General features: G+C 38.3%; 1 protein-coding gene and 1 pseudogene across 2 annotated transcripts; one reads left to right on the forward strand and one right to left on the reverse strand.

The window, feature by feature from the left end:
• Positions 1 to 3,314: 3,314 nt before the first annotated feature.
• LOC143847305 (squamosa promoter-binding-like protein 16) lies at positions 3,315 to 9,095 on the forward strand (annotated as a pseudogene). Its single transcript, XR_013234998.1, has 3 exons — positions 3,315 to 4,144; positions 7,431 to 7,567; positions 8,235 to 9,095. The product of XR_013234998.1 is annotated as a squamosa promoter-binding-like protein 16 (transcript).
• Positions 9,096 to 13,205: 4,110 nt separating this feature from the next.
• LOC143847306 (gamma carbonic anhydrase-like 2, mitochondrial) lies at positions 13,206 to 18,267 on the reverse strand. The gene is made up of 2 exons (XM_077356098.1): positions 17,793 to 18,267; positions 13,206 to 13,770 (listed from the first exon to the last, which is right to left on the reverse strand). The coding sequence occupies exons 1-2, from the start codon at positions 18,151 to 18,153 to the stop codon at positions 13,394 to 13,396; spliced, it is 738 nt and encodes a 245-aa protein (XP_077212213.1). The 5' UTR covers positions 18,154 to 18,267; the 3' UTR covers positions 13,206 to 13,393.
• Between the last annotated feature and the right edge of the window lie 948 nt (positions 18,268 to 19,215).

Raw genomic sequence — 19,215 nt, forward strand, 5'->3', positions numbered from 1 at the left:
CTGATTGTTCTATTCTCCAGGGAGATAGACATCCTTGGATAAGCTGGATACTTTTACCTTGGATAAGCCATCTGGGATTGGCTACCCTGCTTGTATAGTACAACCTACCCACCAGGGATGTTCTCAATGTGAATGGAAGATAACAAGCTTATCCAAGGATAAAATAAACAGCGCCTTTTTTGCCCCATGGAGAACTGACCCAAATGATTTAACAGTAAAATCAGCACGTTTCCCAGTTGAAATACTAAAATTAATTAACAAGAATTCCCTTGCTGCACCCCACTAATTTTGTAATGAGGCCATCTATTGTTCAAGCAGTCCTCTTTGCTACTCAATTAGAGCATCCCCTCCCGGCCTCCCCCCTGCTTTTGTTTGTTTATTCTTTTCTATTGAATAAAGGTTACTTTTATGCATCACAGCAAAAACCAGAAGAGGGCCAAAAGCATATTAAGGGAGCATCACAGTAAAAAGAAGGCACCTCCACTTATCCTATATCCTTGGAATTCCAAAGTGTTCAATGACTTTAGGTTTTTCAAGGATGGCAAGTAGCCTCCTTTGTCATCTTTTATTTTGCTTTGTGCACCTACATAGGCAAAGAAAAAGGTTGGTTTTCTTGGATGACAACTCATTTGCCCCCTTTTCTCCCTAAGTTGGCAATCAAAGGTAATGCCTTTATGCACCCACATGAGCATAGGCACTGGAGAGGCTTTTCTTCCCCTTTATTCAAGGGAAAAATTAAAATGGAGTCTAGAGGCCCTACTCCATGAACAACTAGAATTTTACTTTCTCAGCAAATCTACTTTTAGCTCTTTTCTCACAAATGCATGGGATAAGATAAATGTATTGGTATTGAAGATTTGATAAGATCTTCTTCCTTCCAATTCCTCCTTTTTTGTTGTCAAGAATGGTGGGGTTCTTAGCCTTTCACACCCTTTTTCTTTTCATTATCTTCCCCCAAGCACTTTCTTCCCAAGACTTCAAATCTCTCTGTGATTTATCAAGGGATATCTGCTTACATATGTTTGTCCGTTTTGGACTGGTTTCTAGCGAAATTTTACACTGAAAATTGGCTACCATTTTTGTTAAAAGAGCAAGAGCCCCCCCTTTTGGCCTCTCACTACCTTTTTTTTTTCCAAGAAGATACCAATTTTATTAAGAAATATATAAATGAATACAAGTGCACTTTAGTCGGTAACGAATCTCCCATATAAAATGAGGCACTAGATGCTCCTAATTTGGCTAGACGATCAGCCAACTTGTTGGAACTTTTAGGAATAAGAGAAAAAGAGATAGTACGGTGTATACCTAGATCTTTAATCGCATCCATGAGATTGGTTAGTCTCCACTGCCCGTTGCAAATCCCTTAAGCCCACAAAATGGGGTCAGAAGATCTCTTTCTACTTCCAAACTACTCTATCATCCTGATGAAAATGGTAGATCCTTAGTGGAGTGCATGTACCTTTTACCGTGGAGTGCACGTACATCAGCTTCAACAGAGTCAGTGATATGGATTGGGCCTGCAAAGCCGGAGATGATATCGTAGTTTTAAAACTCCCCCGAGTCAACTCCCTTTTATCATGACTGCGTTCCTTGTTTTGACGCCGCGTTTCGTGTTTTGTCCTACAAAGTTAGTAAAAACTCCTCTGACTCTCCCAAATTAATATCACCTCAACCGAGTACTCAGCCGTGTCAACTGAGTACTCGATCGCATCATGCCGAGTCGACTAGGATTTTCCTCAGGCATGTTCTGCGCCACATCATACTGGATAATATCACCCAAAGAATTCCTAAAAATACCTCCAATACCTGTGTTGCCGAGGGAATCCACATTGAGTTTGATGGAATTTAGAAACAAAGGAATCTGTCGGTATATTTTAGTGATTGCCTAGCGCCATGAGGTTAAGTATTATCAAAATCATTAATAATATAACGTAAGAACCAATGGCGTTATACATAATTGATTGACAATGATTACTGTTCAAATTATGATTACTATTCAAATCTAACCTAAGAACCAATGGCAGTATATGGGAATTGATTGACAATGATTACTATTCAAATTATAGTTCCTTTACAGGGCACTACTAAAGCACATGTCCCTCGGCAGCATATGACACTAATATCGCCCTTAAATAAAGTCACTTGACTATTTTTAAATGACAAATTTCCTCTATATATTTTGTTATAAAATAATAAAGATACCTTATTTATGTACTCATAGCAATATTAGAAGAGTTGTTTGGAGCTATATTGCCTGATTTCACCGAATTGCTCAGTTCGGGTTTGAGTTCATGGTTCACAATTTACAACATTCTTTCTTTTAGGGGCCGTTTGGATATGCTGATTTTAGAATCATTGATTTCTTCCAAATTATAGATGGGAGACAAGAGAAGAAGGAGACCGTCTGTTCCGCTTCTCTTTAGAATATTGGATTTTAAGTATAAATCCAGGTTTAAGAAATCTCTCCCCCATCCTCAGATTTATATAACTTGGAAACATGGGATTATCTCCTACTTTCTTGCTGACGCAAAGAAGGGCGAGAAATCAGAAAACCATGGCTGGCCTGCTTCTTCTATTGTCTCTCATCTACAATTTTGAAGAAATCCAAGATTCTAAAATCCATGTATCCAAACGGTCGTTAGAGATTATTGAAGTTATATTTTCAATATGGTTTTATGGATTTGCTTGGCAATTTCACAAAAAGCCGTTTAGGGGCCCACTTTTTTCAAGAAAGAACAACCACCTCGGATGAATTAAATGACTAAAACAAAATCTGCTAAGAGGTGGCTGTTTTCGCTACTCATATCTTCCCTACCATGTTTTAATAATTGCACAAACTCAGCTTGTCTTTTCCTTTTTAATTGACTTTTGTTAGCTTTTTGTAAAATGAAATAGCCTTAGACAGCTCTTTAAATAATAAAAGACAAGATGAGTTAGTAAAATTATCAAAACATATAAGGGTACCTCAAAGTCACAATCTAAAATAATTTTGAACCTTAGGATGTGGATCCAAAGGAGGAAAGAAAGGACAAAACATGTCAACTAAACGTGAAACAAAACACCCCATGCCTTAACATTCACCATTTGTACTTTTTCTCCTTCACTTTGAAAGGCTTGAAAGCAACAACACCCTGTCAATTCTTTACCACTCGTTTTTTTTTAATTTTCAAAGGAAAAGATATAGTTGCTCCCTTTCTTCCTGTGGCCGCTCCCTTTAGTGTATTTATGACTCCTCCTTTTACACTAGAATGGGTGGCCTCGTTTTTTTCAATTTATTTTCCCCCTTTATTAACGTCAATTTGACCTCATGAAACTTACCCGGCTGGGATTTTGTGAATTGGGTTTTTGATTTTCAGTGGGTTTTTTGAGTACCCATGCCTGCTCCCTTTTTTTTTTTTTTTTGGGGCGTTGTGAAATCCACCAGGACAATGTTATGTGAATTGGGTTCTTACTTTTTGCTTACATTTTTGAGTGCCCATGTCTCTAGTTTCTCTTTTTCTTCATTGATTTTGGTTCTTTTGTTTGGTGATCCTCTTATTGAATTGAGAAGAGTAGGTGTCTATATGTGGGGTAGGATGATGAGACAAGCAGGGATAGGGTTTACTGAGAGGAGGTGTGTGAAACAACCAGTTACTCCAAAAGCTTAAGCTGTTAGAGTTGGTGTTATTTAATCATTTATATTTCAACAAGTTGAGAGGAAGAGAGAGCAAGGGGTGAATAGGAAACCTAAACAAGTAGTTGAGAGGAAAGATTTTATGGAGTGGGAGATGAAAACTTGTTCTTGGGACTTAGAAGAATTGGATCATAATGCTGAACCCAACATCAGCTCTGTGGTGGGGTTTAATAAAGGGGATTGGTCAGTGGATTTGAAACTTGGGAGGTTGGGCGATTTCGGTGATGGATCATTGGATAAGTGTGAGAATTTGAGGGTTTCGATAATGGGGTCGCCATCGGGTTCAAGGAAGAGGGCTCGGACAGTGAGTAATAGTGGTGAGACAATTTCATGTTTGGTTGATGGGTGCAAATCAGATCTTAGTAAGTGTAGGGATTATCACAGGCGGCATAAGGTCTGCGAGGTTCATGCAAAGACTCAGAAGGTTTTAGTGCGTGGTCAGGAGCAAAGGTTCTGCCAGCAGTGCAGTAGGTATGGAATTGGAATCCTCACATATTTTGATAATTTGGTTGTTTTTCTCAGTATGTTATTATTTTCTTTAAACTTAGATGGTGCCTTTTATATGTGCTTTAGTTCTGTTCCTTTCTTCATATAGTTAATATTTTCTTGGTTGCTAGAATTTCCTGACTGATTTTATTTTCAGTTTGGAAAAGTGAAGTGTTTAGTTCTTGTGCTCATAAACTGTTCTAGAATGCATAATTCTTGTTTTTTACTTTTTTTATCTTAGGGCTTTTACATTTCACTCGATTCATGTGTTCTTTAATCTGGCTAAGTTGTGATCGCATTACCATTTATCTTAAGATTCACTTTTCTTTTTTTTTTGAAAATACTCTTAAGATGTCTCCCTGTTTCTTTAATACAATGAATTAGTGGACTTTTGGTACTTATTGTATTTCTGTTAATCTGTTACGTACTCTTCTTTTTTTGGAAGTTTAACTTTGAAAAAATGCATAATGTTGCAATCTCGATAATAGAGAGTACTGCCATGGTTGCAATATTTCTTTATCTCAATTCTTCTTGAAATGTTTATTAGGCCTTTCGGGTATTAGTGGAAATATCTCGGCCATTTCCGTTTTCCAATTATTCTCCAGAATATTAGCTGTGCTGTTTGGAAAAGGTACACTGTAATCTGTATAACATTTTTATGGCACCATTGGGGTAGGCTGGGATCCCTATGCTTGATAGCTTATTGTGTTATTGCACATTTGAACCAAGATATTTATAACAATGTTTCTATGGCACCCTGCCATACGTTAAGATCACCACGCTTGATTCAGCTTGGTTTTATCACTCATTTTCTTCTTCCGCTGCTTGTAATGGTTAGAAGACTTATGAGCTGTATATAGGGCTGATTTTAATTCTAGAATAATATTTTTGGTATCAGCCCAACAAATTTGTATTTAAGCTTAAGCTGTTAGTTTAGAACAGAGTTTGATGCCCCAAGGAAGTTTGTTTACACAGCACATGAGTTTCTCTTACTCCATTTATTCTAAATAATCTCTTCTGGCATAATAAATCCTACAAGATGAAACCAACTTTTTTTTTTGTTCTTATGACACCTTATAATGATTATATTCTTTGGCAACCAGTTTTAGAATTTAAATTTAATTTTATTTAATTTGTGGTGGCATTTTGGACTGTATATCATCTGAAGTTTTACACATGGATATCTATCATTTTTCACAACACAAAAATTGCTGAACTTGTGAAAGATGATATGCCAAGCAATGTCCAAAATTTCAACAGACTGGACTCAAAAGTATGAGGAGAGAACAGTGCATTTATCTCATCTTCCGTAGCCTTCTTCCATGCCAAATTTTACAGAGCATCCTAAATAGGTTTTAAGAATAGACAAAAATGACAGAGACAAGGCAAATTGGTGATATGATGAACACCGATGATTAAACAAAACATAAAGAGTGATTGGGTGTTGCGTACAAGAATGCTTACCTTTCTTAATAGTAATCTGCCTTAGTTTTCTGAGATATAAATTATATATGCCCCATGTTGGGATAAATTTATTGATCTCAAAAAATTAGTGTCCAATATTGTAGATTCCTTTTGATATTCATCAATTGTTCACATACAAATAACAAAAAAGTCGGGATTCTTCAACAATCCCTGTATTTCAAATTTAAACCGATGAGGCCCTGCATGGGCATTTGATACCCTATGTCCCATGCTCAAATTTTTTACCATTTCACATCTCTAAAACAAAGTTAGCTGTGTGAACTATAAACTAATGTGAAAGGTTCTTGTGTAATTCAGCTGCTATCTATTAGGATTTGTTGCTTAGACACAACATTAGGTGTTTGTTTTGTCATATGGCTGCTGTTTCTTAATTGGATTTTGGGTTCTCTCTATCTTTTGTGCAAAAGTTTGGGTAAGTGTTCCCATCAATCATTATAGTACTCTATCATACCTTAATGTGTATGCTATCTCAAAGCCACATATTAGGCTGGCTTTCTTACGCAGAACATGACGCGTTTTCCTTTTCACCCCGGACTTACGCACACTCATTTTGATGCTATTCAGTTTGCAAATTTTAGTGCATTTAAGTACCCTTTTATTAGTGTTTTCATTTTATTTATTAATTATATGCAAATTCTACTTTGATGATATCCATGTGCAAATTAATGCTTAAACATGGATTCATGTGTTGACTATTGAAAGATGGTAAGTCATTTGAAAATTTATCTCTTTTCATTAAAGAATGTATCTTGAACTTGAGTATTACAATGCAACACTTTCATAGGCATAAATTAGAAGTTCAATTTTAAACACATGCCTTTGCACTACATGTAGCTTCTTATAATTCTTCTAGAGGTTTGTTAATCATATATGTCTGATTGATTCTTAGCTTCTGAAATTCTTCTCGATGGCCGTTCATCTTATATGTTTGATTGATTCTTAGCTATATTTTTATCATTAAGAGTTTCAAACATGGCCTTGTAATACTCATCTATGTTTAATTGAATTCTTGTCATTATGAGCTTCAAATTTAGACATTATTTATTCTCTCGTTTCCATATTTCTAAGCAGTCTTTGCTTGTTGCTCTACTGGCATCTAGGAGCAGTTCCCACAATATTGATATGCTAATACAAAAAAAGAGGGAATTAATCTTGTAGCCTTCTGATTGCTTTCTCTTTTGGTCCTACGTGTAATGTGTTGTAATTTTTAAATTATCATTTTTCATTTTTTTTTTCTTTATAATTTTTTAATACCCTTTGAAATCCTTTTTACTCTTACTAACAAGGAAACATGGAGAGAAACGAGTGGTGGGGGAGAATTTGCAAGAGTGTTATTCTATACCTATACATTTATGTACAATATAAAACATTGCATCTTCTCCGATGTGTAGCTGCTGCTTTCTACTGGGCACTATCTAATTGGTGCATAGTTTATTCCATTGTGTATTCTCGTTTTATTTACACTAAAATCTCACTTTATCATAAACTTGTTCTTCTTATTAGAACCAGTGGTACCTCCCTGAACTTGTTGTTAATTCCAGTGCTGCATATTACAAGTTTTAGCTTGAGTATCTTCCTTATGAAGTACTTCTATTTAACATGTAAGCAAAACGGACAACTTTCCATGGCGATTGACTAAATATGCTTCTCGCTCTAAATCTGTTGGTACATTTCTCTAACTATATGTATATTTCTTTGCAGAAGTTTTTTGCTTGTTTTTCTGCCTGCAATATTGCATATTTCCTGCTCTTCTGCATCCTTTTTTTTTTTTTTTTTTTTTTTGCAGATTCCATTTGTTGGTGGAGTTTGATGAGGTAAAGAGAAGCTGCAGGAAACGCCTAGATGGACACAACAGGCGTAGAAGGAAGCCTCAACCAGATATATTGTCTGCAAACTCTAGAGGCTTTTTCTCCAGCCACCAAGGTTTGAATTTCTATACAGATATGTTATGGTGATTGTTGTGAAAAACCACAACATAGCAATCTGCAATTTTAATGGCAAAGCAAAACGAAAGAACCAAACACAGACACAAAGATTTATGTGGTTCGGCAAAGCCTACATCCACAGCAGAGGCGACGAGAAAATTCACTATAGAAACATGAGATTACAAGAGATCAGTATGTCTCACCAAAACCCCAAGAGACCCTAGTACACTCTTTTCCCCCCTTTTGAGCTCTCAACCCTCTTTTTTTTTTTTAATAAAATGAGCTCTCAACCCTCTTCTTAGACCAGAATACGAAAATAAGCTCTAAAACCCCTTTATAGAAAGCGGGCCAAAATTTATTCAAAACGGGCCGAAATTACTTAAAACAGACCAGGATAGACAGGCTGAATCAAGGTCGCACACAATATTTCGGACCCCCAACCGGGTTTAATTCAAGACACCCAACTCAACATCATCATAAGACATTCAATCTTATTGTCTTTTTGTCTCTGCATTATGAATAGCAGTGTTCAATTCAGGCCAAGTCGATGGGGAAGAGTTTTTTTTCCCCACTCACCAATATGCCCGAGGAACTTTCTCTTTTCTTTAGCATGCATAATCAAAGCATTTGATTTGCCCTGAAATTGATATTCTTCCCATCTACAGGCACTGTGTTCTCTTCATATCCACATTTATTAACAACTACCACGGCAAAGCCCTGCTTGACTGGGGTTGTTAAAACTGAGGAAGACACACTGTATGGTCACCCACCTTTTTCATTTCCATGACAAATATTTGTTTCCTGTTCCGTTATCTCCCATCTCCAGAGGAAGAAAACAATTCCTTTTCATGGAAACGCCTGAAACTTCTGGTCGTCAGCCGCTTCTTAACGCCATCGCCTCATCTGAAAGCAGCAGAAAAATGTTCAATGATGGGTTGACCCGAGTACTTGATTCGAATTGTGCTCTCTCTCTTCTGTCAACGACAACCCAGAATTCGGGCATCGGTTTAAGCCATATGGTGCCAGCTGACCAGATTCCCATGGCTCAGCCTTTAGCCCCCGGACTGCAATATAGTGGTGGTCCGGGTCAATATTCACAAGCTTCTAACAGTGTTTCTTCAACTGGGTTTTCCTATTCGGGAATGGAGGACGAGCAGGTGGGTACTGTTTTGGTCTCTGATGATAGTGACTCCGATTTTCGTTCTCGGAATTTTTCATATTGCAGGTGATGGATCCTCTGAAAATTGGCCTCCCAAACTCTTCCCATTGTTTTGGAGTAGTTAAAAATTGTGCAGAGGGAAAGTGGCGGTGCCTCCTAGTTGTAGGCTTTGTGGATGTCTAACTGACAACCTTAGGAGAGTGCTAGAGAAAAGGCAGTTATGATTTTGAAAATCAGACTAAAATGTCTACCCTTAATCTATGCCTTTTGTTTTGTTTTTTTTTTTATATTTGCAAAATCCTTTTACAATGGGTGGGCTTTGTATTGTTTAATGATACCATTAGCTCTGCTTGATTTTGAAGATTCATATGCTACATATGTAGTTTTTTTTTTTTTTTTTTTTTTTTCTGGGTTATATTGGACTAGATGCAACATTTCGTTCTTGATCAGTCTGTTGAACTCATCAGTCATGGGTGAATTCCTTTCAGAGAGTTCAGATTGTTGTGAGTGGCATGTAGGTTCCACAATGGCCGTTGATTCCAAGAGGAGTGCAATAGTAAGAGAGATGGGTACCTAGCATATATAGCTTTAGGTTTTGGGGTGACATCCTTGGAACGGGTCACCATGATATGGGTGTTGGTGGCCATTGATGGAGGTAGTGGCAGCCATGGAAGAGGGTCCAAGTCAACAACTAGATCAATGGGTGGAAGATGTGGTAGTTTGGGAAAGGATATGGGTAGCCTTTGGGGAAGCCATGGGTGAGGAGTCCATGGGCAGTAGTGTGGCTTGCTACAGCCCATGGGATTGTCTATCTTTTTTCAACGAAACTGGAGGGGAGCTTGGAAGTGGAAAGTGAGGGTTCATCCCATAGAGATGATTTACAGGGTACAGCCTAAGTTTTGGCCCAACAAATGAACGGTTTGGATCATCCTCTGAAGTGGGCCCCATATACAATTAGCAATAATAGGAGGCCTCTTTAGGACAACCTTGACATAGTCTTGTCTACATATCATTTCCCTATTCACTACATATGTACAGATATTTATTTTCTAAATAAGACAACGAAAAGGCCGGGATGATTGTTAAGTGAGCTGTGTTTCACAGATGAGAAAATGAATTCATTGATAAATTCTTCATTAAATTCACTTTTAATTCTTTAAATTCGTATTTAATTTGAAATATATGATACTTTTTTCTTTATCAAGATATTTTTCAATTAAAAACGGGTATCGAGAATTTGGGTTGTTTTGAAAAATAAAAAATAAATCAATTATTAGGAGAATTTTGTGTTGTCAAGCATCGATCTCTTATATTTTATCATGGGAATCGATTGAAATACAAATATTCAGCTAATTAAGTAAACAAGATTATGTTAACTAAATCAGCTAAGCATAGAGAAAGAGTGAGGAAATTAGAGAGAACTTTGAATAGAAGCATAGAGAAAGAGTGGCGCTAGAGATTTTTGCCTTTCTCCCATGACTGTCTCGGTCGTGATTCTCTCTTATCAATAAAATTTCACCATATAGAGAGAGAGAGAGAGAGAGAGAGAGAGAGAGAGAGAGAGAGAGAGAGCAGGTTCATGTCCCTCCTCCATACCATCATAATGGATTAATGGAAGCGTATAATTATCGAAATCAAAATATACTATGGTGCAGAACTTATGCTATAAAAACTAGCCATAAACCTTTTGAGAAAAAAATTGCTACTAACCATCAGAAAGAAATTGTTTGCTTTGATAGCAAAATCGGTCTATAGGCTAAACGAGCAATGTGATATTGGCACGGCTCAATCAGATCAAGAAGCCCGATTCATGGGCATCTAGATTTGATTGAACCACACCAACATCGCAATTTCGCCTAGCATCCCAAAAGTGCAGCAAGTCCAAAACCCACTACTTCAAGTCCTCTGAAGAAAATGTGTCTACCCTCTTGACTCCATTGTTTTGATCCACAAGAAGAAAAAGAGTAAGAAAGGAGAAGAAGAAGAAGAAACGAAGATTGGAGAGTGTTGATGGTGAATTGGGTGGAGATGATGAGAGGGAGGAGTGCAGAAATGGAGGATTTGAAGGGAAGGAGAATGGGTCGACACGTCCAAATGCTTACTTCACAAAGGAAGAGTACTATTTATTAAATTACTTGTTGTGGTTTTCCTCCAAAGTTTGCTGATGACAATGTTACACCCTGTACATTTTCTCCTTGGATGAAGACCCAATTTCTCAAATGCTTTATAAGCTCTGCAGTGATTAGTTTTTTAGGGATATGATATTTGCGCGCTTTTATCTTATTTCTGCAAGGGTGTCCCTAAGTTTAGAATTCCCCTTCTCTCTTTACTTTAGAATAATATAAGGGCGATGATTTTTTTCGCCCCACTGTAGGATAATACACCCCCCTCTTAAAGTGAATTGTGGGCAGACTTTAAATTCATTTTCACATGAATGAATGGTGCAATCCCTAGGCATGCCGATACCAAAAGTAAGTAACCATGATTTTGGTATGTCCTATGGTAGTCATCTCATAAATTATCTCCCTTTTGTCATTTGCCAAATAGATCTTTCTTTTTATCTATTCGTTTCTTTTAGTAGGCTCGGGTCGGCATAAATACATTGGGGGCCTGTCCCAAGTAAAAAGTAGGGGTGAATATAACACTTCCCCAGTTAAGTTAACATGAAAAAAAAAAACTAACGAGGGTTAAAAAACGGTAATAATATCTACACTCTTTTGATAATCGGAGATGATTTAGAGGATACAATCTATTTACCTTGTGGCCCAACAAATGAATGGTTTGGATCATCCTATGAAGTGGGCCCACTATACTTTTTTGAAAAATACTCCCCTCCCCTTCTCACTTTTGATTAAGAATTGGAAAGGAGAAATTGGTGAGAAGATATCTTTAATCCAAGAAATTGTATATTTGCAGGTTGAGTTGGTTTTGGTTGGGTCTCGAGTCTCCTCAAAAGACAAGAAGAAACCGTAGATTCGCCAACCAGATTTCTTCATTGATAATCAAACCTACTCCTTGTCGCGTCTCTCTCTCTCTCTCCCGTCACTTCAGAAGCTTCCCTCCTGTCTTGAAAATGAAGAAACCCCAGTGGTGACATAGGCCGACAAATGGGTACCCTAATGGGCTTTCCAGGCCCACTTCACTATTAGGACGGGCCTTGCCAACCTCCAACATGTGGGCGATGGTTATGCCATAAACCAATGGGCGAGTTTTTAGTCTTGCTGTCAATTATTAGTCAGTAGTCTAGATAGGCTAGCTTGTAATGCAACAACAAGTGGGGCCCATGTTTGATCAGTTTTGATAGCCAATTGGGCCTTTCTTTGATAAATTTGGATGGGCCTACTCTTTTTTTTTTATAGTTTCGATAGACAATGGGATCAACTTTGAACAATTTGGATAGTCAATGGGCCCATGTTTGATCAGTTTTGATATCCAATGGGCCCACCTTTGCTCAATTTGGATAGTCAGCCTAGTATGGCATCCTTCCCAACCTTATTGCCTCTCTAGATAATATGATTCGTTATGGAAAATCGTTGTTAGTGTTCTACCCGTAATAGAAATCCCATAATTAAATTAGGGGAGTGATAGATCGACTCCCAACTCCCAAATATCTTAAATCGACTCCCCATTTCTCTTTCTCTCTCCACTTTCTCTCTCTAACCCAGAGGAGAGAGAAAGACACATGGGAAGTCGATTTAAGATATCTGCGAGTCGATTTACCACTGCCCTTAAATTAACTACTAAGCCTGGTGTAATTAACTTCTTTTTATGTGGGTCTCTATCATGGGCTAAGAGAAGTAAATCTTTCATGGTGCTCTGTTTCATGGGCAAATTGGTAAAGTCATATTTTCATAAAAAGTCTCGATCATAATTTTCAGATGGTTTCACCTCCGTGAGATTAATCTCAACCCTTCACTCTCACTCTCTCTCTCTCTCTCTCTCTCTCTCATGGTTTCACCTCCGTGAGATTAATCTCAACCCTTCACTCTCTCTCTCTCTCTCTCTCTCTCTCCATATGACCTTATTCCTATTTAATAATATTTTGTTGCCCCTTCTGTTGAAGGAAAAAGATTGGTGGATTCGGAGCACCATCATTTCCGGTGGTGTGCCTTCTAATCTTCATTGTTCATGCCCCCCCCACCTACAACTCTACAACCAATATATCAGTAGCTTATAAAATGGCAGTTGAAGAAAATCCTAAAACATCTATACCAAAGCCATGTTTGGTAAAACTGGTATTTTTTTTCTTAAAATTGAATCTTTTGTAGTTTTAGAGACCCTCTCTTTCGCGTTATTTCATTTTTAAGTACACATTTTTCTTTAAAAAACCTTGAAAAATAAAAACTGTTTTTTTTTTTTTCGGAACTTAGAATAGCACAAGAGAACCACATTGGTCAATTTATTTATCCACATATAAATTGTAGTATGTTTTAGTGAATTAGTGGAGTCTAGTTAGGCAGATTGCTTCAAACTCACCAAAACAGATTCAAAGGTTCATTTAATGGAAGATCTCACCTGATACAACTCCCTTTAGTCAGTTGTTTCACTTGGGCAAGAAACAACTGGTCTAAGAAATCTAATTCTGCTAAAATTGTCTTGGGAGGGGGCTTATTTCCTTTGAAACACACTTCCAAATTGATTAATACGCACAAAAAGAGAAAATTTTCAAAGAGGAATTGACAGAGACTTCTTTAGTTTTTCAACTTCCAAATAAACAGTGGAGTATGGGAGGAACTCAGAGAAATGGCTACCGCTGAGATCATTGATTGCAACGGCGAGTTTGGGAATCTCCAGGATCTCTTCGTGGGTCAGACTCCTGACAAATCTTGCTGGATTTCCGGCCCAAAGTTCACCAGTTGGAATGCGCCTACCTGGGGGGAGTACAGATCCAGCTTCGAGGATTGAGTGGGTTTCAACTAATGAACCTTCCATTAGGATTGAGTGTTGTCCGATAATGCACTCTGGTTCGATCGTGCAAGAACGCAAGAGACTGTGAGCTCCAATAGTCACAAACCTTTCTATGGATGTGTCTGCTGGGAGACCTGAGAAAAAAGAAAAGAAAAAAAAAAAGAAAAAACAAATTTGTGCTAAGATATAGCTGAAAGAGCAATGAATATATCAAAATACATCATATCTCCTTGATAGATTTTCCATACATTCTATGTAAACTGAAAGGGCAAGACAAAGTATCTTATGATGGGTAATATACAATCCTCTACAGTCTAAACAGTTCTCAGAAGTCAATCGACAGTTTTTAGAAGTCAATCTGTGGTTCTTGGAACCTCAATCTTCCTTCTACATTCAATAAACTGGATGAACATGACATGTACAAAGCACCCTTTGAATTAAATTGCGTTGGAATCCTGTACAGATGTTGCTAGGAAACCTGTGTAGCTTGGAGAAATACTCGAATTCAATCTATGGTATTCAATGTATGGAAGGAAGCATTATAAGCTTTGAGTAGAATGGATGCTTCTTGAGAGTGGTAAATGGCCTCTAGTGGTGATGTCCACAGATTGATCCTTGTAAGAGTTTTTTCTTCTTCTTTTTTTGAAAGGTAAAAAAAGGGATCTGATTCTTCTTTGCAAGGACTGTACTAGACACACTCTAGCCGCTCTTTTCTGAATATTCTTTGTAGGATCTGCTCACTTCCTATGTTCTCTGTTGGAACTAAAAATCGACAAGAATGGATTTGAAGCTGGTTAACTGTCAAAAGAACTACTTTAAAAAAGCAGACAAAAGAACCAAACTTAATTGTTTCAAACAATGTTGAAGGCACATGTCCATTTAAATGGATGATAGTTTTCTTCTATTCATAGTGCTAGGAAGTAGGACAAGGTAATGCTTTGTATAAAACGATTAGTGTGCCTAGCAACGCTTATGAGATTTTCCACATGGTAAATATGAGTGTGCCTAGTCAATGGCTATCCGAGGATACGTTTAGACAGAGGAGTAACAATATGGAGCGACATAACAAAATCACAAGTACAACGAAGGAATCAGGTACAGAGTGTATGTGGGTGACATGATCAGAATCTGGTATGACAGGTGGTGCCACCAAGACTCAGTAAAGAATCGGTTCCTAGATCTGCTCTCTGTGATTCGTAAAAGAGAGCTTTGAGTGGGTGGACGGAAGGATATCTTGGAAGATAAATTTCAAGAGAATCTTTTTGACAGAGAGTTGGGACGGGTAGCTAGACAAATGGAGCTATTGGAGTCATGTTACATCAAGAGGACTGGTAAAGAAAAAAAAATCTCCTAATAATGCCTGAGACACTAAAGCATTAATGCCTTAAATGAACTAGGTATGTTCCATCTATGAAGACTAGACTCACTGCAGTAAAACGAAACTGAATATTACAATTTACAACCCATTGGAATAAGGAAATAGGCTGCAATTAATCATTAACACCATTTCAATTTGGAAAATGATTTGTGGACGCCTAGAGTGGACGTCATGGGGTAGTCCCGGCCCTACCATCCTTCTCAGGTGCCCTGCAAGCACTCTTTCAATTTTTGTAACTTAAAATGAAAGCCTATAAAATATATCTGCCAATGTCAAGGAGCTTGAGTCTTATCCCAACTTTCAAATTTAACCACATGGCATTTTGATTAAGAGGGTGAGTCAAAAGCAGCAAGTTGTGTGTCAAGATATATAATGGTGGAAGTCAACATCTTAGAAATATAATGTCAAGATATATAATGGTACAGTTTTATGACTTTAGAAGATAATTCCCTCTTTGGAATGGGTAAAGATTATGGAGTACATGTTGAGGTATTCAGACAAGGTGTTTGGGGACAAAGTAGACTGGGTACCAATTCTTACTTAGATTTGCCAATTGGGTTGGGTATTTTCCTCAGCCCCTTTGGAATCATGTGAATGCGAATGGAAGAAAATCTTGCATTATTGAAGAGAAACTACTCATCTTTTAAAGAGGAAGAAGTGCAACCCCGGACGTTTTTATGGCGTACATGTATATAGAAGACTCAGATACCCATAATGAAGGGCAACCACATAAGTTTCGTATGGTGTGCATGGACCTATTTTAAACATCTAATGCTGGTTGTCTTTGGACAGCTCCAAGCGATTCCTATTTGCAACAGCCTGATGCTCGCATCATCAAGTCTGAATGGATCTCGAAAACTATTGCAGTCAATCCATTCAGATTTTTTTATCATTCTAAGAATAAAAAGAAAAAAAAAAACAAACTCAAAGGTCTCTTTGACCAATTTGATGCCATCCAACAACCTCTCGATGAGAAGGACAAGGTCTGTTCCACGATCATTACCTTGGAAGATGAGGACGCCGAGTTTAGCACCTCTAGTCTCACATGATCACATCCCCTATGTTCGCTGAATTTTGTTTTCTTCAGGATGATGACCTACTTTCAGCTACAAAGGCCTCTATCAAGCCTCCCACACCATTGCCTTCACAACAAGACACGTATACACCATTGGATCATCCAGTCATGGTCATGGAAGAGGCAAGGGTCAGGGTCAGAGTCAAAATCGGCGTTGGGTTCATGGTCAATGCTACTACTTGAATTAGCAGCCATAGGGTTATTACCCAAGTTAGAAGACAGCAGGATTCTACAACACCGGTCCTCAGCTAAGACAGTCCATAGGCCGTCCTACACATGAGGATCCAAATGGTGGAATGTCAGACTCCTCCCACACCTACTTATCCTCTTTCGGCTTCCCTCTATCCACACTTGACCTCCTTAGAATGTTACCAATTATTGTCAGAACCACACCATTGTTGATCGCTATCACAGCATCAATGAGCATTATCCGCAAAATTTTCCGATGGCTGTCACTCATCAGATGGGAGATCTTTCTCTCTTGACGGAGATCTTTCTCTCTTGACAATCCTAGAATCTTCTTGGGTATTAGATATGGCTGTTACACCATGATTTAGCCTCAGGTGACTCAAATAATTTTTCCTCTCTTGTCCTCTGTTTTGGTTCCCATAGGATCATGACCGCTGGGTCTTCTCTACCCATCACACACTAGCAGTCATATCGGTTCCTTTTTGTACAAAATGTTTACGTACTTCCTAGCATTCAATGAAGTTTGTATCAATTTCTCACTTTACATCACAATTCATTGTTATTTATCTTCCCTCTGAAGTTTGTATTTGTGAAGGAGAATTCGAGGAATCTTCTCACTATTTCTTGTCCACACCATCATCTTTGACATCATCGTCTTGTGGCAAATGGAAAAAAAGGAAAAAAAAAAACAAAAATTCCGTCAAATCCTTCTACAGCCATATCGTGCTGTCATCTACTCCCTCCACAGAAGCAAAAGTGTGGGAAATACAGGCTCCTCCAAGAGTGTCCATTTAAAAAAACTATTAATCACATTTTTATCCACTGCAAAGTGGTAAGGGTAATGTAGGGCCGAATCCTATCTAGGTTTGGTGTTGCATGGGTTTTCCATCCTCTCTCCCTAATCTTATTGAAGGTTGGGCAGGAGTGCCTTGGAAGAAGAAAGGTAAGGTCCTATGGGACCTATGCTTATTTGCTACTCTGTGGATCATTTAGAAAGAAAGAAATGCTAGAATCTTTGATGGAGTGGCAAAATCCTCCCACTTCCTATATATCAAAGTACTCGCTATAGTAATAGCATGGGCAAGGATACTTCCTCTATTCCAATTTGTAACAGCCTATGAGCTTTGGGAAGGATGGAGGGAGGTATGCTTCAGGATGGAGACGAGGTCACTGATTGTCCAAGCATGGATACCTCCATTAGAAGGTATGCTCAAATTGAATTTTGATGGGTCTAGTATGGAAGCAATTCACCAGGCATTAAAATACCCAGATTTAGATATGTTTGATAGAACAACTATTGAAGGTGATTCTATGAATGTGATACGTTAGTTGAGAGGGTCGTTGGTCATGTAACCCTTTATATTGATCATTTGTACTTTTGTTGGACCATCTCGGTCTCTTTTAATAACATTGCCACCATTAAAAAAAGAAAGAACAAAAGAACAAAACAGAACCCTAAATCGAACAAGGGCAGAAATAGAAGAATCTACAAATCGAGGAATTAGGGTTTAAACCTGTGGGCGAAGACCACGCGGCATGGACAACACAACGCTCTTGTACACTTGAGCAGAATCCGATGGTGATTTTGTTGAGATCTCCACGGAGAACGCATCCGTTCCAGACGGAAGCTCCGTCGTAAACGGTGACTTGCCCGGCGAGAACGGCGTTCGGTGCCACGTAGGCATCGACGGCGATTTTAGGGAGCCATTGCCCTAAGGGAATTATCTTCCTCTGTCCTCTGAAATCCCATCTCACGCGATCGGACGGTGCAGATTGCAGATCGGTTGAGAGAGGACGGGTTAGGAGAAGAGATGGAGAGGGAAGAGCATTTCTTAGGGTTAGGGTTTTTCTGGATAATTGAACCAGTGTTGACATGTTAGGGTTTTGGCGTTTTACAAGAAAGAATCGTAATGGAAGAAAAGAGGAAAATTTGGGGAAGGATTTGAGGTTCTGAGTATGACAGAATGAACACGAAGATACTGCCTGGACTGATGCACGTGCGGGTAACACGTGTTTTTTAGCTCTGTCATGGTTACAAAAGTGTGTGAAAATGATGTTGGGTGCAATGCAACTTGGGTCGGGTTCAACCTGAACCGGCGGGTTTAACCCGATTTTGGATCGAGCTGGGTTGGGTTAGGGTTGAGGACTATCCTCAACCCGAGGCTCATTTGATAGATCCTAACATAGATAGGGTCTACACAAAAAATCAAATGCATAGGATCATCCTAACCCTTTCATTTGTAGAGGTTAAAATGGGACGATCTTACGGAATTGATCTTTTGTACACACCCTATCTATCTTTGGACCATCTAAATGAATGCTTTGGATCATCCAAAAAATGTGGGCCCGCATAATTTTTAACGGTCAAGAACAGATAAGCTATTTGCGCTTGAGCGCAGAACAGTTTTCCCTGTGAGTTTAGAGAGAGACTCATAAACTCCTTAATCATTTTGCTTTTCTAAAATACATTAAACAACTTAGTAGTATGAGTCTACAAGATATTTTGATAGTAACTTATAATTTAATATTTCTCATAACACTCTTTTATAAAAATAGCCTAGCACAGATGGCATTCTAGGGAATACATAAGCCAATACAATATAAATGATATGCTTTGGTCCGTCCTTGATGGTCAGTTTTCACCAAAAGATCATTGTCAATCATCTTATAGGTGACCTATGTTGGGACCCGAGTAGTAGTCACACTTAAAAGCTAGATCGATGTTAAGGGGAGGGTGCCCAATTCCTTATAAGCCCTTCTACATCCGTTCACTTTTCCGATTGGGGATCTTTGCTTTCCACGTGTGTGGAACCCCATCAATCTATTAAATCAAAGATTTCTATTAGTCTCGCTCTTGGAACCCCATTAATCTATTAAATCAAAGATTTCTATTACTCTTGGATGATCTACATTCGACAATGATATGTGCTTAAATAA

The sequence above is a fragment of the Tasmannia lanceolata genome, unplaced genomic scaffold (assembly GCF_043159265.1).
Source record: "Tasmannia lanceolata isolate RefF3 unplaced genomic scaffold, GAP_Taslan_0.1 ptg000015l, whole genome shotgun sequence".
Lineage (NCBI taxonomy): Eukaryota > Viridiplantae > Streptophyta > Magnoliopsida > Canellales > Winteraceae > Tasmannia > Tasmannia lanceolata.

What these genes read in the sequence shown, in the direction of transcription:
- LOC143847306 (XM_077356098.1), bottom strand. Translation starts at nt 18,153, where the DNA reads ATGTCAACACTGGTTCAATTATCCAGAAAAACCCTAACCCTAAGAAAT. An exon ending in CGCGTGGTCTTCGCCCACAG is followed by an intron (nt 13,771 to 17,792) that starts GTTTAAACCCTA and finishes CTTTTTTCTCAG; the next exon opens with GTCTCCCAGCAGACACATCC.